We start from the raw sequence: 23,446 nt of genomic DNA, 5'->3' as shown, positions 1-23,446 counted from the left end.
TGTCTACTCTCTTGTGTCTCGTGTGTGGGTGTGTGTGTGTGTGTGTGTGTGTGTGTGTGTGTGTGTGCATGCATGGGCTAAGCTTGGGGCATGATGTGAAGGGCATGTGCACAACATGGAAGGAAGTTCAGATTTTAATGAGTTCCTTGATCTGGAAGGGATGAGTGTAATCTTATAGGACCAATTCTTTGCTTTTATGATTGAATCAGAGACGGTGACACATTGGTTATTCTTATTTAATTGTTGTTATATCTAAAGGTGAGACATATACTAATATGCTGTAGCATGGTAAGACATGGTGGGTCAAAATGATGCCTGATGTTGGCCAAATATGACTCATAAAACTTGCAAGATGGTACAGCAGTTATAAAATGAATTATCAAAGCATCTCTTTGCTGGTATTTTTACACTATTTGCGCATTTTGAGAGCATTTCATCACTTAGGTATCCCTGTTTATATCTATCCAGACAGATTCCAAATATTATAATATAACAAAATATATATGTATGAATGTTCCATCCACCAAAATAAAGATCTAACATGTATCCAGGAACTCTCTTATCTTAAAGGCCAGTTGGAAGGAGAGGCAGCTCAGCTAATATCGGATTTAAACTAGAGTGCTCCAACTATGAACCTGCCATTCAATTACTCAAAAACAATTATGGCCAAGAGGATGGGATCAGGTATGTCCTGGTGACTGAGCTAGCCAACTTGCAGAACCCTAGTCACAATGTTACCAGCCTCAGACAATTCATGGCAAAGTATGAAAGCCTGTACAAGTCTTTAAATGCTCACAATATTAACAGAAAGAAAATGTGCTCAATATTCCTCCTGATTTACCTACCAGCCCCCCATAAGGGAAAATAGAAAAGGAGAGCTGAAGGAACAAATATTAAATAAAGATAAAATTCTAGATTGTTTGAAGAATGAAATATTTATTATCGAGAAAAGTACATCCATATCTGAGAGTAGTACATACATAGCTGAGAAGGAAATAGAATATTATACAGTTGATAGTTTTTATATAGGACCGAAAAGGGAAGAAAGGCCTAAATTTCAGTGTAAGCTGTGGTAGGGCCAAAATCATATATGATTGAAATGCCAGAAATATCCAAGTCCTGATTCAAAGATAAAAAAAAAAAAAAAGCCCAACAGCTAAAACTATATAATGGATGTTTGAAACCTGAACATGGCAATAGAGGCTGCACATATCCCAACATCAAAAAGATGTAAATTCTGTGAGAAAACACTATCATGCCCTTTCTTTAATACCTAAATCAACAAATAGAGCAGAGACAAGGGAGACAATAACATTAGCCTTAACATCTCCCAAAGAAAGGACTATCTTACCAATAATAATGTTAGCCCTTATAGTGAAGGGAGGTAAGATCGCTAAATTAAGGGCCTTTTTAGATCAGTGCTCTCAAAGAACTTTTGTCCTGCAGACCTCTTTAGTCATAATAAAGCATAAATTGATTGGAAAGGAAACCTTAAGGCTACAAGGATTTATAGGAAGCAAAGCAAGTCAAGGATAAGACAGCTTCTCTGTATTATAGATATAAGGGAAAGGATATGTTCTGAAAGCTGTAGTGGTAAACCAGATGCCTCAGCAAATAGCTCATAAAGAATTTAATAAAGATCTAGTTAAATTAGAGAGACTGGGCTGTGTATTAGCAGTTCCCTAGATCACAAAGGATAATAACATTTCTTTTGATAGTAGCTGATCACAACCACTTGCCCAGTTGCCAGATCGTATCCACTCAAAGTTTGGTGGACGTAGTGCCCTCCACTGATAATGTCCAGATCCAGAGGCCTGTCTGTAACCAGTGACCCCTACAACAAGCAGCGGTACACTCTACAGACTTATGGAAATAAAAAATTAAAACTGGCCAAAACTGGTATCAAGTTTCCTTATGCAAATATTTGTAAATATATGTAAATTTTTCTTGGTGGTGGGAGTATGTTGGAACTATCTTTCCAACAAGGTAATTTGTGGTGGGTAACAATTTCAATTTAAGTATAACAATCCACCCTAACAAGTGGATGAACCAATGAGGATCCATATCGAACAGATTCACACTCCCAGAACAAAACCATTGTCAACCCACTTAATTTGCTGGGATTCAGTTACACTCAAAGAGCAATCAAAGTCACACTTCTATTTGAAACCATTGTCAACCCTCTTCATCTGCTGGGATTCAGTTACACTCAAAGAGCAATCGAAGTCACACTCCTATTCCCATTCAAGCAGTCACATCCCAGCTAATGGACAGAGCAGTTCACAGCTCCCCCCACTACTCCAGATGGACATTCCACTCAAGAATACAGCTAAGTATCCATTTAGTGTCAGGCTTGTGATGGTAGGTGTTTAGCTTAACATATGTCCGTCTAAACTAAGATAATCTACAACCTGGCATTAGCTCATACATGCAAATTTAGCACAGGGACCATAATGATCATCAGGTCGCAACATCATTTTATGAAAGACATTAAAAGTAATTTTTCTGATGTTTTCTCATGTTCTAGGTTTTATCAGAGGAGATTTCTGCAAAGGAGCGAATAGTTGAAGAAACAGAGTTGGAGATTGATGCAGCTCGGGGAGCATATCAGCCAGTTGCTATCCATGCCTCAGTTCTCTTCTTTTGTGTGTCAGATCTAGCTGCTATTGATACAATGTACCAGTTTTCTCTCACATGGTTCATCACACTCTACCTTCAGGTATGTATTTGTTTTTGTGCATGCATTGACATAATCAGGAAAATCAGGCCACAGGATGCTTAAATGCCTAAGTAATATGGAAAGAATAGGAAGAGACATATTGTTCAAAGAAATTATCATATAAAAAATAAAAATAAAAGTTTACAGGTTGGCTGGGAAAATAATTGGGATGGTGTTTATAAAGCATTAACTCAAGAATCCAGTAGGTACAGAGATGTGCATGAGATTGAGGTGAAATTATCTCATCATAATTTACAAGAAGCAGTAAGGAGATTGGTTAAAGCTTGGTTTGAAAATAATGATAATAGTATACTATACAGTCAAGTCAGTGCTAAAATGCAATATTCTAATGCAAATCATGTCTAACATGGGATACTTAAAGCCTAATCCAGGGATGGATTGCAATAAGTCATAGAGAACTCCATAATGTGGAGTAGGGTAACACTAATGCCAGGGGAACAAGCTAGATTGTCCAAAGGGTTTTAACTAATTTCTCACTCAAGAATTTCAGAATGCAATGGTTATTAGTGCTTTTCATATGATTGTAGTATTAATTTTTGCTTGAGGATAATTTTTTTCCAGATGAGAGGATTATATCAGTGAAATTAATGTTAGCATGGCAGTTATGCAAGTGAATGTGGAATCATTTGGTGGTACAAGACAGTTAAGAGACTGTATTTACCATTTAGGAGAGTGAATTTTGCTGTCATGTAAAGAATGAACACAAATAGAACTTGTTTTCAAAACCTATGTCCATTGTTTTTTTTTTTTTTTTTTTTTTTTTTTTTTTTTTGTCATGTATGAAACTAATGAAAGATTGCAGGCGACAGGGAAAATCAATGACTTCCCCAGCAGAAATCAATATTACAATCATATAAAAAAAAATAATAATAACTATAGCTTTCAGAAACTCTTGAGTGAGAAACTAACCAACTCAAAGACAGTCTAACTTAGCCAAACTAAATTTAACCAAACCTAACAATGGCTGCCTGAGGGCATTCTAAAGAGACTAGAACCCTTAGTTAAAAGAAAGTTCTCTTTAAGCTGCACCACTGCTAATTGACCCAACAACAACCAGTCCCTGAGTTACCCAGGTAGTGATTTCAACTCTCCTTCCATTATTCCCCTTTCCTCATCTCTCTACGGCTTTGCCATATTATTATGATACTATTTGAAATATATAGGATGGCTATCTAGAGTGCTTCCACTACCATAAATACATAAATTACATGAAACTGCAGCAGTCCCACAGGGCTACATAGCTGCAACAACATTATATTCACCCACTGACTTGAAGCACATTGGCTGAGAATTGCTGCAGCCTTAAAATATTGAAACAAAGCAAGAGAAATGAGATACTTCCAAAATAAAGCAAGAAAAGCTAAGAAACTTTTAAGAGGTGAGTGACACCCTAAAGCACCCCAGCTGATGTTTGTTGTCGGTGCATGCTTTTGATCTTTATACAAGCTTTAATGCTTCATAAACAGTATGACAGTCATTATTACGTAAGTAGTGGCCATTTGTATTGTTACAATGCCAGGGGGAGGGGTGGGGAGTGGAGCCTAGTAGCCACCACCACCACCGGCTGCTGTTGACCACCGTCTCAGCGTACGGGGAAGACAGACAGCAGTGTACCCCCGACGTCGTAACTCCTCCGGATCGGTGCACGCCACTGCGGCGGGATAGGCCTCTCAGGGAATGCGCGAAGCACTCTACCTTGCCTTTTGCCGTTCTGCGACTCTCAGAGACTTTCCCAAGCACTCTAGCTAGGGTGAATAGATCATTTCCCTCTCCTATGGTCATAGCCCAAACCCACATACGTGAGCGTCTTTTAAGTCACTTAAGGGAACCTGGAGGTCGTCAAGGAAACAATCTTTTCCTAAGTCTGGTTTATTCACAAATTTTCCTTACTCTTATTACAAATGTAGAAAATAATACTCAAGTTTCTTAAGTATCTATGCCTTTACACATTAAGGAAAAACTAAATTAACAAAACGATCACTTCTTGGAATAACTAAAATAATAATGTAACCTATTCTCCTCCCTTCATCTTAAATGAATAATGCATCTCACTGTATAATAAAATAATGAAACTTATCTCCTTGAGTAAATATAGTCCTCCCTACAGAACATCCGTTCTCTCTTTCTCTCTCACCTTCCGTTTTTTCCTACTCCCACAAGCTATACTATGCGATTATGTAACAGTATTATCATTGTTTTTTTAATATTGTTATATACAGCTTGGATCATATTTCAGCAAATAACATTAATTTAATGTAGTAATTTGGAAATTAATAATGAATTGGTAGTATTTTAGGCACTCCTACACTTCCCCAACAAGTCCTTAGCAAAGTTCTAATTTTTGTATGCTCCCAAACAAAAAGCAGTAGCCAAAGGTGGCTGAAACTCAGTTACAGCTGAGGTGGTATTGTTGGTTAGCTAGCAAACAAAACAGGGTGATTGCGGAACAGGCCCATTGACCAAATGTGGATTTGGTTTTGCAGTCTGGCTGCAGACTTGCTGCCTGCAAACTTGCTGTTTAAGTATGAATAAACAGTGGCTCAAGACATTCCATTTTGACTGAAGAAGTGGATTTTCAAAGATTGTTTGCCAAATTTGTGATGATGCTTTACAGATACAACAGAAAAGGACATTTTAGAATTGTTAGTTGATGCCTTTCAAGCTCACAACATTGACAGAATGGTAGTGAAGGATGAGGAGATTGAGCAGAGAATTATGACCTATAATATACCTAATTATTCATCTCCTGAATTATGGATATCTCTTCAGCAAGGAAAAAGAGCAAGGAAAAAGAGCTGCATATGATAAGAATTTATCTAGATTGATAATTTTGATTCACCACAACACTGCATTCATATGGTGACAGTGTGTGGAGAGCAGTTGTGAATTCATAAATGAAACATGGATTCCAAGGCCTCTACACAAGGTTACCTGCATATGTTACAGTTAGATGATCAGGTCAGATATGAGAAATCATTTAAATGTTGCATAGTGTAACAGGGTAGTAAGGGTACCCTATCATGCTATCATGCCTTGATGTAGAGAGAGCTCAATATATTGCTGTGCTAATCCTTGCCCAAAGTGGTCTTTGAGAATTCATGTAGAGCATGGGCAGGCAACCTACGGCCTACAGACCTCTAACATTTGGTCCACCACCCTACTCAGCATTAATATTGCAATTCAACCTTTGAAACTTTAAGGAAAAATAAATTAAGTCTGTTAGAAACCATCTGTTGGCAAGTACTGCTTGGTTCAGTGCATCTTATACTTCAAAAGTTCAAGTCGCTCCTCTTCTAGTTTTGGATAATGCTTTTGGTTCTACTCTCTGGGGACCAGTACCTCTAGTGGGTGTTTTTTCTGCTTTTCTGTACCCCTTGGCCAGAACCTATCCTACATGAAGAAGAAAATAAAAATAGATAAAAAAATTATGAACTCAGAACAAAGTTGTGTATCACTTCATCTCTGTTCTTTTTCTGCGACCTCATCCTCCCTTTTGGCAAGTTTCCAAATTACATTGGTTATATTCAATGCATCATGGCTATGTTGGGCACCTAGTGTTGTTATGAACAGCTCTTCTCAAAAGAAGTCTCACCTTCACTCCTGGCTGTCGAATTGCCAGCGTAAATGACATTCTTCTCTTGTTTACCTCATCTGTCAAGCTGGACATTCAAGGCAAGTAGTACCAATTGTCTCAATAATTAATGTGTTTTCCTATGAAATTCTTGTATAAAATTAATTTAGGATTCTTCTTTATCACTTCAGCCCTGAAAGTCTCATCTGGCCCTTGTTTTGAAAAGGTTACCCACCCCTGATGTACAGTGTTAGAGGCTAATGTATGTTACTCATAGGAATGTAATTGTGAGGATGAAGGTGTCCAGGTGGGATGCTTATCTGCCCTCTGCAGAGGATATCAGCCTGATTTATAGGTAGATGAATAGTCTTGCTCAATCTCTTGCTTTCAGAATCATCTTAAACTCATGAATTTCATTTCCTTAAAATCTGGGTGCAAGTAATATACCTCTCTCTCTCTCTCTCTCTCTCTCTCTCTCTCTCTCTCTCTCTCTCTCTCTCTCTCTCTCTCTCTCTCTCTCTCTCTCTCTCTCTCTCTCTCTCTCTCTCTCTCTCTCAAGCAAATGTCTGTAGCCCTTTCTTTTACATTTAGAGATTTTGATCATGTTATTAGCAAGACCACATGATGTGAGAAAAGTCAGTGTAAATGTTTTGTTTTTCAGTCCACAAAGAGTACTGCACCCAGCCAGGATGTAGATACCAGGATCAACTTGCTGAATACCCATCTTACCAAAGCAGTGTTCCTCTCTGTCTGTCGTTCACTCTTTGAAAAAGACAAGATTCTCTTTACCTTCATGCTGTATGTTAGACTCCAGCAAGCCAAGGTATGTGATATTCTCTGTGAATTAAAATAACAATATATTCAAGAGTGGTTTATGTATTTCACTGAAACTGTATTAGGTGAAGTTAGTGGTGTAAGAAAATATAACTTTACTGTTATGTCAAATATATTAAAGTTATCCAGTTGCATTTTAGTAAAAGTGTTAGTGAATTAATTTTTTGCAATTTACCCAATCCAGCCTACATCCTCTCAGTCACTTTGGTAACCCTAACACCATGAAGCTTTACACTAGGATTGGGACAATTTATTATAAAATACTTGAGGAAAGAAAAAATAGCCATTCCATATTCCAAGATGTTATGTCATGGTCTAAGTTGTTCCTTCAAAATACAGATAAGTCATTCTCTGGACCCAAAAGTAATACAGTAAAATCCCTCTTATCCGGCATCAACGGGACCGCCGGCATGCTGGATACTTGAATATTGCCAGATACTTGAATAGAAGTGAAATTATGTCCACAATCACCACCCTACACTCACACATCTTACCATAACAAAGATCAGCTGATCGCCGTGCCACGCGTCGCCACCCGCACTGCCACCTCACACTCACCAACACACAATAATACTGTACTAACATTCTCTTTAATACTTTCCTCTTATAAATAAGTTGATGGGTTACAAAAATAAAGTACGTATACACTTATTTGCTTTATTCAATATTAACCAACATTTATAGCATACAATAAAGATATGAAAATGTATGAGTGTTTGTGACACTTTTTCGCTCCCCACACCTCTCATTCAACACCCTCCATCATCATCATCAGATTCTGTACTTGTTTGCCCCACTTCTTTTCCCTTACAAGCTACTTTAAAATAGTTTCTAATGTCTCCTTGTTTGGAGCTCCTTCTTCTTTGCAGCAAAAACTCATTCTCAATGCAGTGAAGGGTCATAACATCTTGGGTTGACACACTTCCTCTTTTCTACAACTTTAGGCATGATGAAGGCGTCAGGCGATAAACAGTGCACACGCGAGACTGAGTCACTGAGTAAACACAGTGCAGTGGGCCGCGGGTGGCGCGAAGCAGTGCACTCTGGTGGTGAGGGGACAAAGTATGCCTCGCACGGGAATTTTAATAGTTTTTATGAGTACACATTGATTTTTTATTGATTTTAAGGCTCGGGGAAAAATGTGCCGGATACTTGAAGCTGCCAGATACTTGAATGCCGGATGAGAGGGATTTTACTGTATAGACCTTGGGGGAAAGAGGCAATGAACTAATTGCAGGTTAAAAAATTTTTCCCAGTAAAAAAAAAAAAATGATTACCATTTTCTTTTGCTGATTTTTCTTGTCTTAATTCATTCAGCAAAATTAATTACACATATGGAGATAAAATCCCTCAAAGTTTTAATACAGTAATTGAATGGCAGCTCACATGTCACGACTTGCAGTTGGCTGCCATCAGCATCTACAGTTATCCAACAGAAGACCGTCCCTCTAGCCAAACTTAGTCCTTGATGGCAAAATAGTTACTTTAGGTTCATGGTACTAATTTGATGGTAGCTAAACATGCACAGTTTAACATAACAGTTAAATACAGATGAGCTTCATTTCACCACCAAGCAAAAACTAACCTAATATTGACTTAAAGCCAGTTTTTTTATTACCCCATGGATAACATTTTATCACAGAGATTATAGTTATTACACCATTAACTACAAGGATAAAGTTCACATAGCATTTCCTAGCACCCCATTTGACTTACTTCAGTATCCCCAGGTTAGAGAAGGGACAATCTTGCTCACAATACAAGACTGGGTATCTACAACAAAAAATAAGTTCAAATTTTAGATTACAATACCTAACTAATCTGTGGTTTATTGGTCAAAGGCTAGCACTCTTCCAAAAAAAAAAAAACCACTGAAGTATGTTTATTTTTATGATATATTTTCACCATCTTATAGTGTAATATAAGATGTAATATACCCTGAAGCCATGGCTTACATACTTGTAAGAGGGCACCTGGCCTAGGACAACAAAAAATAAGAAAATCCTTATAATGCAGGATTTAGAGGCTTTTGTGCCACCTGCTTATGGCAAAGTTTACTATTGTTACTAGTCTCTAAAACTATATGTGAACTAAAGCATCAAAATTCCATGCTTCATCATTAACAGAGTTATCATGCTGGGTCTTGGAAATTCTAGATAAAATGAAGGCTGACAGACATGATGACATATCTAATTGGGTGTTAAAAGAATTCACAAAGTAATTAAACAAGCCTCTGTTTAGAACAGATTCTCAACCTTTCCTCCATCATTAATCAACTCGGCTTGATGTATTTCTCCATTTAACTCCTTACTTCCATACAAAAAAAAAATTACAGCCATTCTTCTCTCCCACGCATGTACACACACACAAACAAACACACACACACACACACACACACACACACACACACACACACACAGGGCTAGTCTGAAACTCTACAAGTGATGATTAAAAGTGGAAATGGAAGGATAATGAATTATGTAGGAGTGCATGTGCCACCTATGACCAGTGCTTGGCAAAAAGAAGAGCATGAAGAGATGTTGGTAGATGTGTTGAAAGGTCTTGAAAAGACAGTGATGGAAAGTAGTGATATAGTTATTGTTGATGATTTTAATTGTAAGGAGATAAATTGGGAGACATTGACAACTACTGGAAGTGAGAATTCATGGAGTAATAGACTATTAAAGTGGGCGGTGGAAAGCTTGATGACTCAATGGGTTGATTGTGATACCAGATTTAGTGGAAGTATCTCTTCCAGCTCACTTGATTTAGTGTTTACCAAGGACATGGAAATTATTGAAACTACACTATGGTAGCCTTCTTGGTAAACGTGATCATGTGTTGATGGAATTTAATTTGAAAAATGAAAATGTAATCATTGATGAAAATTATAAGGTGAAAAGATTTAAATATAGTAAATCTGTCATTGAAAAGTTGAGAAAGTACTTTGTTGCCGTGGACTGGAAAGACTATGAAGATGCAGATGTTCGAAAAAAATGGGATGAATTTACAAGGATATACAATTCTGCTGTGGAGAAATTTGTTCCTAGAGGAGGAGCGAGATGTAGAAAGGGTAAGGAATGGTTCAATACAAGATGCAAAGAGGCTAGAAATTGTAAGTCAAATGCTTGGAACAGATGGAAAAAGAGGAAAACTGAGATCAGATGGGAGGAATATATTGATGTTAGAAACAAGTACATTGAGATAATAAGAATGGAGAGAGGAAATTATGAAAAATATATAATAGATAAGTGTATAAATGAACCCAAACCATTCTTTAGACATATTAATGGGAAGATGAAGAAGAAGGAAGATGTATCAAGATTGAAAGTTGAAGGAAAAATCTTTGAGGATACACAGGACATGGCGGAGGTTATGAACAATAGTTTCAGATCGGTATTTACTGTGGAAGGGGAGTTTGATGCTGGAAGGGATAAGTTGGTGAAGAATATACTAAGTACAGTCCCAGTCAGTTATGAGGAAATACTTAAGATGATGGAAGAACCTGATGTAAATAAAGCAACTGGTCCAAATGGAGTATCAAACTGGATATTGAAGGAATGTAGAGAACAGCTAGCTGATAAAATTCTTAGTCTAGTGGTGACATTACTATCACAGGGAAGAGTACCAGAAGATTGGAAGAGAGCAAATATTACACCAATGTTCAAAGGAGGAAATAAGCAAAACCCACTAAATTATAGACCAGTGTCCTTGACTAGTGTTGTAGGAAAATATATGAAAGAACAATAAAGGAAAGATGGATGTAACATTTTGAAAGAGATAAAGTTTTGGTAAATTGTCAATTTGGATTTAGGAGGGGGAGATCATGCTTCATGAACTTATTGTCCTTTTGTTCATGGGTAGTCGATATTGTGCAGGAGAGAGACGGATGGGTGATGGTGTCTACTTAGACTTGAAGAAAGCATTTGGTAAAGTACCACACCAAAGATTGTTATGCAAGATAAAAAATTATGGAAACATTGGAGGAATACTGCTGGAGTGGATGGAGGATTATCTGGATGATAGAGAGATGGGAACTGTAATACAAGACCAAAATTCATTTTGGCAGAAAGTAACTAGTGGTGTCCCACAGGGGTCAGTGTTGGGACCGATAATGTTTATAATGTATGTGAATGACATAAATGAAGAAATAGATAGTTATATGAACTTATTTGTGGATGATGCTAAGCTGATGAGAAGGGTAGAAAATGTAAATGACTGTATGGTACTGCAAGATGATTTAAATAAGATAAATAGATGGAGTAAATCTTGGTAAATGGAATTCAGTTTAAATAAATGTAAAGTATTGGAGTTTGGTAAGAGTAAGAAAAGAATACAATATCATTATGAGATGGATGGTGTGATGTTATAGAAATCAAAAGAGGAAGTAGATTTGGGAGTAACAGTTACTGAAAATTTGACTCCAGACAGACACATTGATAAAATTACTGGAGAGACAATGAATTCGTTAAAAAGAGTAAAAATTGCATTCTCATATTTGGATGAAGGAATGATAAAAAAGTTGTTGATTTCCATGATAAGACCAGGATTGGAATATGTGGCAGTGGTGTGGTCTCCTCATACAAAAAGGAATATTGTAAAATTAGAAAGAGTACAAAGAGCAGTCACTAAGATGGTTCCAGAGTTGAGCAAGTCAACTTATGAAGAGAGATTAAAAATGTTGGAAATTCCTACCTTTGAAAATAGGAGAAAGGAGATTTAATAAACATCTATAGAATGGTAAATGGTATGGAAAGTGTGAACAAAAAAATATTTCATAAATTTAGACACAGATTAGAAGGGGACACAGTAAGAAGCTGAAGAAAGTTAACTGTAGAAGAGACATCAAATAGTATAGTTTTCCTCATAGAAGTGTGAACAAATGGAATGAACTCAGTGAAGACGTCAATTCAGTAACTGTCCATGCTTTTAAGACCAAACTGGATAGATATATATAGATGGGATACTATGAGATTACTCCCCTCCCATAAATCACAACTAGGTAAATACACACACTGGAAGAGGACAGCATCACCTGGAAGCTCATTATCAACTGGAAGAGAGCAGATGTAGTGCAACTTTATAAAAATTGGAAAAAAGAAGAACCAGTAATCTATAAACCAGTATCAATGATCAGCATAGTATGTAAGATCTGTTAAAATTGATAAAGAAGCAGTGGACAGTATTTTTAGAAAAACATGATATAGTAACAGGAAAACAGTATGACTTTAAACAAAAGTGATCATGTGTAACCAATTTGATGAGCTTTTATTTAAGAGTGACTGATATAACAGGGGAGGGAGGGATTGGTAGACTGTGTATCTAGATCTAAAATAAAAAGGTTTTGACAAAGTTCCCACAATAGGTTATTATGGAAGGTAGAAAACATAGGAAGATTAAATGAAAAAAAAAATGGATTCAAAGTTACTTAAAGAGAAGAGAAATGAAAACAGTAGTAAAAGATGTAAAATCAAAATGGAGAAAAGTAGATACTGGAGTACCACAAAGATCAGTGTTGGCACCAATACACTGGAATCTCAGTTGTAGAACTCAATTCATTCCTGAATGCTGTTTGAAATCTGAAATGTTTGAAAACTTAAACTATTTCCCCGTAGGAATCAATGTAAAGTGGATTAAACCATTCCCAGGCACCCTGTTTTAGTGGCTTATGATAGACACTTCCACAGCCAAGATGGCTGCTTCACAACATCTCCAGCTCACAAATTATTTATCCAGAAAGGATGTATTGAATGAACTTAGTAACACAGAACTCATCAGACGATACAGTTTAGACCATGCAGGTATTCTCTTGTTGCCAATCTAGTGAGGGAAGCCTTACAGAAGGGCACAGAAAGGAGCAACCCACTTACCGCCAAAATAAAGATGATCATAACACTTAAACATCTTGTTGCTAGGAAAAGTTACTGGAAAGATGGAGTTGTCCAGTAGTGATGGCATCGTGGGTCATCAAGAGAGTCAGAGAGGGCTTGGGATAACTTCTAAGCGTCGAAAATTTTGTTTACAAAAAGGTTTTTCAATGGGATCACATTTACTATATTTCAAAGATTGAATTACTGCCTTACACTCTATCACTCCTCCAAATATATAAAAAATGAAGTAAATATTCGTAGAAACTATGAATTAGTAATAGACGGTAGCTTTTAATGTTTTTTTTAGTATTTGAAATCAAGTAACTTTCTTCTAGAACTGAATTGTGGTACCACAACTGAAGCAATAATGAGCTCAAAATTTTTTTCAAAAACCAAGTTGTTCGAAAAGGAAGGCATTTGGTGACCAAGGTTCCATTGTACTTTTTCTGACCTACATAAGTGATATGCCTGAAGGAGTAAACAGTCATATGACCTTGTTTGCAGACAGTGCAATGCATATAAGAAACAACAAAGAATGTGAAATTCTACAAGAGGATCTGAATAAAATCTGGGACTAGAATAAGAAATAGAAGGTGGAATTTAATGTGAAAAAAAATGTCATGTAATGGAAATCGGGAAAAAGTGAAAAGAGACCAAAATTGACATATAAAATGGGAAATGAAGAAATAATAAAAGTACAAGAAGAGAAATATCTGGAAGTGACAATACAGGACAGTCAACAGTTAGAAAAACATGTAGAAAAGATATGCAGAGATACATATATAGTGGTTAGAAATATTGGAACAGCACTCTACTACATGGATAAAGATATGATAAGAAAGGTAATTACCACTATGATTACACTAAAGTTGGAATATGCTGAATCAGTGTGGTCTCCCCACAAGAAGAAACATGTAAAAAAAACTAGAAATGATGCAAAGGATGGCAACAAAGATGGTTTCAGAACTGGAAGAATTAACATATGAAGAGAGGTTAAAGAAAATTAATCTGCCAACATTGGAACAAAGAAGGGCAGCCAGGAGCAAAATGCAGCCAAGATTTGTTGAATTATCAGAGCAGCTGGGAAACTGCTCTGTTTAATTGGCTGCCTTCCCTGCAATTTTCCATGGTCAGATGAGAACAACTATCAATATAAAATTGAAAATAGGAAGAATGATATTGTAAAGTGTTCTAGTAATAACCATTGACTGTACCATTATATATAATAAATAAATAAAATATTTAAATTTATTTATAAAAGAATGTGGATGCAGAATTAGTTTGTTTACTTCGTCACTTAGGAAGCCAGTGGCCCAACATACATGCCAGAAGGCATCATGAGCATCACAGCCTATGAGGCTATATAGACCAGGAACAAGTCCACACTCATTTCTTCTTTAGTTCTTTCTTCAAGCACAGCAAAATCACAATTATAGCAACCAGTTTGGAGGAGGACTCCATCTTGATTGATTGTTTTTTGTTTTGTTTATGCAGCTGGCTAGCATGACAGCAGCTGCTTTCCATCATGTGAATGCTTTTGAGTGAAATATGCTGGCTGCTCTGGGTGGCTGCAAGCAGCTTGGTGGAAAAACAGCCCCATGTAAACCCACCTTTAATACTAATTTATAAATTTTGGAATAGAGTAGAAGAAATAGATAATGAGAAACTGCTGCTAAGAGAAATAGGAAATACCAGATACACATGAGGACATAGCAAAAAAATAAGAAAAGGAAGATGCTTGAATAACATAAAGAAATATAGTTTCCCACAGAAAAATATAAAAGTCTGGAACAAGCTTAGTGAGGATGTAGTATCAGCAGCGAGTGTACACAACTTTAAGGAAGAACTGGACAAGTGTAGATACAGAAACAGGACCACATGAGCATAGCTCAGGCCCTGTAAATTACAACTAGGTCAAATATAACAAAATATAACAAGGTAAATACACACACACACACACACACACACACACACACACACTCCCTAACCAGGTTAGAATCCTGGGTGGGGCGAGGCAAATGGGCGAGCCTCTTAATGTGTAGCCCCTGTTCACCTAGCAGCAAGTTGATACGGGATGTAACCCAAGGGGTTGTGACCTCACTGTCCCGGTGTGTGGTGTGTCATTGGTCTCATTCTTACCCAAAGATCAGTCACTATGAGCTCTGACCTCTTTCCATAGGGGAATGGTTGGTTGGCTGACCAGCAGACGGCCGTAGGTGAATCACACATGGGATGCTGGGCCAGACAAATGTGTGCGCAGGGCTGCTCCAGCTTCGGCCACATCATCACCAAATTACAGAAACCTAGTGGTTGGCAATGGGTAGAAGCTATGCTAGGTGCTATCCTATCTAAAACAGTAGTGTGTTGACTGAATTAAACAATACAATGGCAAAAATGAGTGTTAGAAAGAAGCTCCATGAAAAGGCTGCGCCTGGTTTGTTTATGGCTACTGCTGATGATGATGATGAAGAGTTTTATCGGGTTTGAGTCTGGACTTACTCCCTCACAACCACAGTGAGAGGACCTGGCAGGTGTGCTCTAATCTTCTATTATCACAGCAGTCTTTGACCTTTGAGTGCTAATCCCCTCCTACAACATCGCCGAGAACCTTTGCCTTCCCTCACAGGTGGGCAAAGGCTGCATTGGAAGCTTCAACCACCAAAATAGTGACGGCCAGGGTGGTCGCCACTACCGTGGCCAGCATGAACACCACCACTGATGACTGGAAGGACACAACCATCACCCTGATCTCCACCACTAGCAAGCAAGTGCTTGCCTCATCATCCAGGGCAGGACACAAAACACTCCACACCATCCAGGATGACCACCAGCATACCGAGAAGGTACTAGCCTCCTTTCTGCTGCAAGCTGCCAATGGCACAAGGGTATTTGCCAATCTCTCCCACATCTCCCAGGCATTCCATGCCTCTGACCTGAGTAAGTACCTCCTTGAGAGGGAAACCCATTCACTGGGGAACAGCTCAACACTCATTGTGACAGTGTGGGAGCAAAACATCCCCAAGGTGTTGCTCCTCCAGGGAACCCATTTCCATCTGGGGGACTGGGAGGTGACCTGCCAAAGAGCTGAGAGAGATGCAGACACCTACAACAGTGACACCAATCTCCAATCTCCAGAATGTATGGGGAGGTCTCAGACCCCTCAACGGTGGTGAGGTGGTTAAGGTGTCCTGGATCGCCCCACACTGCCTCCCCAGGTATGCTACAAGCAAATGGCTCCTCCTCAAGGTGAGGGATCCCATAACCACCAAGGTTGCCATCCTCCAGCTGGTGTACTGGGCCCAGCCATACCTCCTGCTGGTGCTCTTCTGCCCCAGGTGCCAGAAGATTGGGCACTCAATCATCTTCTTCAAGTTGGTTGCACGGCACTCCCAATGCAGTGGCCCCCATCCCTACTGCCAACAGGACGTCACCTGCACCAGGCGGCAGCACCACTGCTTTCAGTGTGGTGGGGCCCACAGACTGCACTCTGACTATTGCCCCTTCAACCAGAGAGCTCAACAGTTATACACCACCCTCACACAGAGGAGGGCAAGTCCCTCCAAACGATTAACAAGAAGCTGAGGGAGCTGCAGTGATTCAAACCCCAGGCACCCTGCAGAACACCACCACCACTACCACTGCCCATCCCACACACAAGGCCCCTCCTTCCACTGTCATACTGGTCCATCCTGACATCTACTCTGCCATCATCAAGGAGGAACAGGTTTTCACCACTGACAGACCTCCAGGAGAAAGAGGAGGAGTTAGGTACTCTGCCCCAGGAACTTCCCAGCACCCAGTATGACCCGGCACAGACGCTTCTGACAAACATGGCCCAGTCAGTGGCACAGACACTTACCTTCTTCAGGCACCCCAACTCCATCTGACTAGGAGTTGGAGCTGCAACACTCCACCACCATTGGTGGACAGCCTGTCAGATGAAGAGGGCCCCAGGTTATCTGGCCGTGCCATACACACCACCCACACTACCCTGCTGTTACACACCAAACACCACCTCATGTCTCCACATCAGGACTCACTTCACAACACCACCAACACCCACCAAGGACTCTGTCCTCACCAACCTTTTCATCCTCCTGTGTGAAGGGCTGTGAGCTGTACCAGCAGGGCTTATCCCTGCCAGAGATATTCACAGCACTCTGGCCCACCCTCTCTGTGCTCCTGTCCACCTTCCTCCAATAATGGCCCTCACCTTTATGCTCCGGAATGCCAGGTCCCTCCTTCAGAAGTCTCAAGAGCTCCAAGACCATCTCAAGGAGACATTCTCCACTATCATCAGGGTGTGCTAGGCGTGGCTCACACCGCATCTCACTCTAGACCTACCCGGTGACCATGTCATGAGGCAGGACTGCCACCAGGGTCATGGCAGGAGAGTCTTCCTTGCCCTTCAGGAAACACTGGTCCACTCACCCCTCAGCCTTTCACCATGGCCAGGTGGGCACCTAGAGATTGTTGCTGCCTGGGTTCGCCTTCTGAGTGGCTGGCGCATGGTAGCAATGTGCTGTAAGCCAGGTGGGACAACATACCAGGAAGCAGGGCATTATTTTTTCTCCTTGCCTCCACCATTTCTCATAATAGGAGGCTTCATTGCACACCATCAATGATGGGACTCACATCTCTCCCCGACATCAAAGGAACCAGGCAGGGAATGCACTTTTCCAGGCAGTGGTTGACTAACCACCCTTGTCCCTCCTCAGCACACCAGAACTTGCCACCAGGTATGACCCGCTCACTGGTGCCCCCCTCTGCTGTAGACCTCTTTTTTGGCAGCCTGCTTTTTTCCACCTCCACCATCCATACATATGTCCATACATACGGAGTGACCACCTTCCTGTGCTGGCCTCCTTTCCCCAGGTCACCCCAACACCCAACCCAGGATGCCTACCTAGGTGGCACATCAAACCCCAGGCACCCTGCCTAGATACCAGGCAGCTGAAGACTCACCACCAGACCTCTCCACTCTACCCTTGGAGGAGGCCATGGAGTCCTTGCAAAACAGCCTTCCGCCTCACCACTCATTGCAGCCCCCTCTGGCCCAGCAAGCCATAGTGGACCTATGAGTGTGCACAGGAAGTGCAGGATCACTGAAGAGCCTGAAACAGATGGTGCATGACCTACCCTACAGACTGACACAGCATACTGTTACCTGGATGCTATCTGTGCCAGGGTCATCCTCCAAGCTAAAACAAAGACATTCCCATTGTTCTTCCCTTTCCTTCTCCTCCTCCACCCACATAACATGGGACTTCATTCATGCCATGGAAGGGACCCAGACATGCCCTCCCACCCCCCTCCAAGGTCCACGTGGACAACCATTACCAGGCACTAACACCTAAAATTGGTTGTTCTTCCTTCCTCCACCGACCTCCAGACCTCACTCCAGTCATCACTCCTTTGGATGAGGTTGGGTCACTAGAACCCAACCTCATCCCATAGGAATTCCTCAGCCACATGCCATCCTCCCTTCCAAGACACCCTCCTACAGCTCTGCAACACCAGCTGATCACATGGAAACTTTCCTACCTACTGGAAGCCCTCCACCTTCATCCCCATCCCCAAGCCCATCAAGGATCCCACACTCCCTGCCTCGTACTGGCCCATTGCCTTCCTCTCCTGTGTAGGGAAGCTCATGGAGCACCTGGCGGCTGGAGGAACACCACCTCTTAAGAGAGGAGCTGTGCAGCTCCCACCTCCACAGAATTAACCTGGACGTGCTGAATTAAATGGAATACCACATCTGCGATACTTACTGCCAGCATCAAGTCATGACAACCCTCTTAGTAGACCTGGAAGGGGCATTTGACTCAGCACCTCATGAGGGCATTCTCTATAAGTTGGCAGGAATGGGCATCCAGGGACCCACTCTCACTTGGCTCCATGACTTCCTTATGGGCCATTCCTTTCTGGTGGCTGTGGGTGCCTCCATCTCCATCCCACATTCCATACTAAGAGGTGTCCCACAAGGCTCCATCCTAACCCCTCTGCTATTCAAGGTCCTCCTATCTAACCTCTTCCTGCCTACACGCTCACACCTCATCTATGCTAATGATATTACCGTCATCAGCAGGGCACCAACATTGGCAGAGGCACAGGAGCTCCTCCAAGAGGCAGCAACAATCCTGGGTGACCACCTGGAGACTTGAGGTGAGTGATCAGAAGAGTGCCACCATATATTTCACCCTCAAGTCTTCACCAGTACCACCCTCAATTACCCTGTGTGGAGAGGCCATCCCCTATATCACCACACACCCTCCTGGGACTGCAAGTGGATGGCCCCCCATTTGTCCTGGTCCAGGCACATGGAGTACCTCTGCATTTCCTGCAACAAAAGGCTAAATGTCATGAAAAAGACTGCAGGTGTACAGTGGGGAGCAAACCGTGACCTTCAGTACTACATTGCATATAGCAGCACCATATATGGCTCAGCAGCACCATCCACCCTACCCAAACTGGACATTATCCAGAATGTTGCCCTAAGGATTTCACTAGGGGCCATGAAATCCTCACCCATCACCTCCATCCATGCAGAGGCTGGCATAATCCCCTTAACCAACTACAGAAGAGAAGTGCTGTACCAACACCTCCACCACATCAGGACCTCACCATCCTCCCACCCACTCTGTCCTCTACACCAACTCAGGAGTGGGTGACTAGGCACCTTACTAGCACCCAGGAGCCAGCCAGCCACTTTTTGTGAGGGCCCTGCTGGCCCTCAACATCCTTGGTCTATCCTTACCTGTCCTTCAGCCCCCAAACTACACTTCCCTTTACCACCCTGGCTGAACATCTTCCACATGGTCTCACTACAAGTCCCTGGCCTTCCAGCCAAATCCACACTCTCTTTATTGGCAGCATACCTCTTCCTGCAGATGGACAAGATATGTTATCATCACCATCAGAAAATATTCACTGATGACTCCCACTCCCCATCACCCCCAGCCACATCAGCAGCCATCTTCATCCCCACTACCTCCACCTGCAAGATATGGAAGCTCCCATCAGAGACATACATGGTGACAGCAGAGCTGTACACCATCCAGCAAGCCCTGTCACACTTCTGCACATCCCATCCCAGAGGCAAGGCAGTGGTCTACCATGACTCCCTCTCATCCTTACACTTTTTGCTCTCCTGCCATCTCTTGCCAACTACCCTCATCTACATACAGTACATACAGTAAGCCCTCCTCCACCTTGCCACCCAGGACTGGGAGATAACCCTTCAGTGGGTGCCCTCTCACTCAGGTGTTCATGGTAACAAAGTCACTGACTCCACAGCCAAGATGGCCCAATCTGCTATAAATACAACACCACTGTCTTCCCCTCTCCACTGCCAAGTGCCTCATCTCACACATCTGCCACTTGGCCTGGAATAACACGCTCAGTGATGCCCTGTGCATCACCTCCATGGGCCAGTAATGGACTGGCAGCTTTGGATACAGCAATAATCCCACATCTTAGATGTTGCCATCGCCCACCTCTGCCTGGGCCACACAACATTCACTGCTCACTTGCACTGGCCTCATCTGTCTCCTGACCCCTTCTGCCCATGGTGTAGGACTGTTCCTGAGACCATCGAGCACTTCCTACTCCACTGCCCAGCTTTCCACTCTCACCACACTGCACTGGGATCCCAACACTTAGCCCTGAGCATCACAACACTCAACCTGCCCACCCTCCTGGCAGCCTCAGGCATCCAGCTGTCACGGCAACCCACTGTCCTCTGCCTCACTTTACCTTCCTGAGAAAGATGGGCTAGCTGCCATGCCTGTGATACCCCCACAGGACTACCCCAGGGCTCATAAGGATCACTAGATCTTCACAGCCCTAACAAAAACAACAACAAGAACAAGGGGTCAGCTCTGAAGTAAAATCACTTGTAGATAAAATTACGTATTAAAGAGTGTTAATGCTGGAAAATATGTTGGATGATATGAACATTAGGCTGATTTACAATTGAAGAAGTGTTGGCCTGGACATGGAAACTGACAAGAAGAGATCAATACAAGAATGTCTGGGTGAAAAGAAACATGACTGAACAAGACAGAGCTAAGGTAAACAGTCTGCTGAATAAAGCCAAAGAAAAATGCAACCAGAACAGAAAGGAGTTTTACTGGAGAGTCATAGACACGAAGATAAGGAAGTGGTATGTGAGGGCAGCAGAGAGGGGAAGTGAGAACTAAAAGTGTCATGCACAAATGTGAATGGGCTGATGTCTGCGCTACTAGAGTTAAATGATTATGTAGAACACAAATCAGATATTATGGGGATCACAGAGACGAAATTAAGTGATACATTCATGAATCTCAACATAGGTAGTGGAAGATACAATGTATGGAAAAGAAATAGAAAATGTAAACATGGAGGTGGAGTGATGGTGTTAGTGAAGAAGAACCTAGTGGTTGATGAGATGATATATGGTGAAAGCAGTGCATAGGTGTTGAAGGTGGGAATAAAGAGGAGAGGAGGAGGGAAGACTATGCAGTGGTAGACATATCACCAAAAGTGAAATCATGGAGTCCTGAGGATTATGGAAAAATGTTAACAGATACAAGTAAACATATGAAAAGTTTGATTGCAAAGAGTGACAACATAATCCTGATGGGGGCTTTCAACTGTAAGGTGTGTTGGGAGGACTGGTTGACAGAAGGAAATTAATTGTCATGGGGAAGCAGGTTGCTGAAAATAGTAATGGATAATGTTCTAACATAGTGGATGAAGGAAAATACCAGATTCAGAACAAATGAAGAACCATCAAGATTGGATTTATTGTTCACAAAAGAACCAGAAATTATTGAAGACCTCAAGTAAAGTATCCCAATAGTGAAGAGTGACCACATTTTACTAAAGTTTGGTGTAGAAGAGATAATAAAAGGAAGGAAGGAAAGAGGACTACAGAAAAGGCAGATGAAACAACAGTAAAACAAATTTACTGCAGTAAATTTGATGAAGCAAAGAGTGGAAGAAAAGTGGAACAGTTTGTTTGAAATATATAGTGAAGAAATAGAGAGATACATGCCAAAGACATCTGGAAAAGGATTTAGAGTAAATGACTGGTTTAATACAAGATGTGAGGAGGCAAGAATGGAAAGAGAAGGAGCATAGAATAGATGGAGAAGAAATAAAAGAAGTGACCAGTAGAAGAAATACATGGAAGAGAGGAATAAATATGTCTAATACGCAGGTAGGAGAAAAGAAAGTATGAAAAGAACATCATAGACAAATGCATAGACCAACCAAAACTATTTTACTGATATGTGAATAGGAAGTTAAAAAACAAAGTTGGAATAAATAAACTAAAAGTTGATGAAGTGGTATATGAAGAGGCAGGAAGGATGGCTGAAATGATGAATAGCTGTTTCCAGAATGTTTTTGCAAGAGAGAGTGGTTTTCAAGAGCAGGAGGATGTAGAGATGATTGGTGCAGGGTTGAGAGAAATAAATGTTATGGTACAGGTGAAGAAGATAATGGAGGACCAAGATGTAAGGAAAGTAACAGGCCCAGACAGAGTACCTAATTGTATTTTAAAGAAGTGTAGTCAGCAGTTGGCTGGAAAGATCCACTGAGTCATAATACATTCATTAAAAAAGGGAAAGTTCCAATGAACTGGAAAAGAGTGGATATAGTGCTAATTTTCAAGGGAGGAAATTAGGATGACTCCTCAAACTACAGACCAGTGTCATTAACAAGTGTAGTGGCTAAGATATACGAAAGAGTTATAAAAGACAAATGGATCAAGTATTTGGAAGAAAACAATGTGTTGACAAACAGACAATTCAGTTTTTGAAGAGGAAGATCACGTACTACAAATCTGTTGACTCTCTGTTCACAAGTTATGGACATTGTGCAGGAGAGAAACGGGTGGGCAGACTGTATTTGGACCTCAAAAAAGCATTTGACAAAGTACTGCATAGGAGGTTGTTATGGAAGCTGAACATTTTTGAAGGATTGCAAGAAGGCCTGCTAAAGTGGACGGAAAACTTCTTGGAAGGTAGAGAGATGAGAACAGTAATTAAGGATCAAAGGTCAAACTGGAAAAAAGTTTAAAGTGGGGTTCCACAGGGTTCTGTGTTGGCACCAGTAATATTTGCTGTGTACATTAATGAAGAAATAACCAGCTACGTAAGCTTATTTGCAGATAATACAAAGTTATTGAAAAAATAGAAAAGAGGAAGATTGCATAACACTTCAACGGGATCTAAACAAGATCAGGGAGTGGAGCCAAAAGTGGCAGATGGAATTCAATGCAAGGAAATGCAGTGCAGTAGATTATGACTAGAGTAGCAAGAGACAGATGGGAGATTATTCATTGAGAAATGAGAGAATCAGCAAAAGAGCAGAAGAAAAGACCTTATTGTAATAATTACTGATAAGCTGTCACCAGAGAAACACAAAAACAAGATTACAGGTGAA

The 23,446-nt window shown here is 40.9% G+C and overlaps 1 protein-coding gene across 4 annotated transcripts in view; it reads left to right on the top strand.

The window, feature by feature from the left end:
* The window catches only part of LOC135099898 (dynein axonemal heavy chain 3-like), a 430,253-nt gene that overhangs the window by 338,897 nt on the left and 67,910 nt on the right, over positions 1–23,446 (top strand). For all 4 annotated transcript variants that reach the window (XM_064002569.1, XM_064002565.1, XM_064002567.1 and 1 more), the window contains 2 exons: positions 2,528–2,719; positions 6,973–7,134. In XM_064002569.1, the coding sequence (XP_063858639.1) occupies positions 2,528–2,719; positions 6,973–7,134 (354 nt within the window). The remainder of the gene's footprint in view (positions 1–2,527; positions 2,720–6,972; positions 7,135–23,446) is intronic.

The sequence above is a fragment of the Scylla paramamosain genome, chromosome 4 (genome assembly GCF_035594125.1).
Source record: "Scylla paramamosain isolate STU-SP2022 chromosome 4, ASM3559412v1, whole genome shotgun sequence".
Taxonomy (NCBI): domain Eukaryota; kingdom Metazoa; phylum Arthropoda; class Malacostraca; order Decapoda; family Portunidae; genus Scylla; species Scylla paramamosain.
This window is presented reverse-complemented; position numbering and strand designations above follow the sequence as displayed.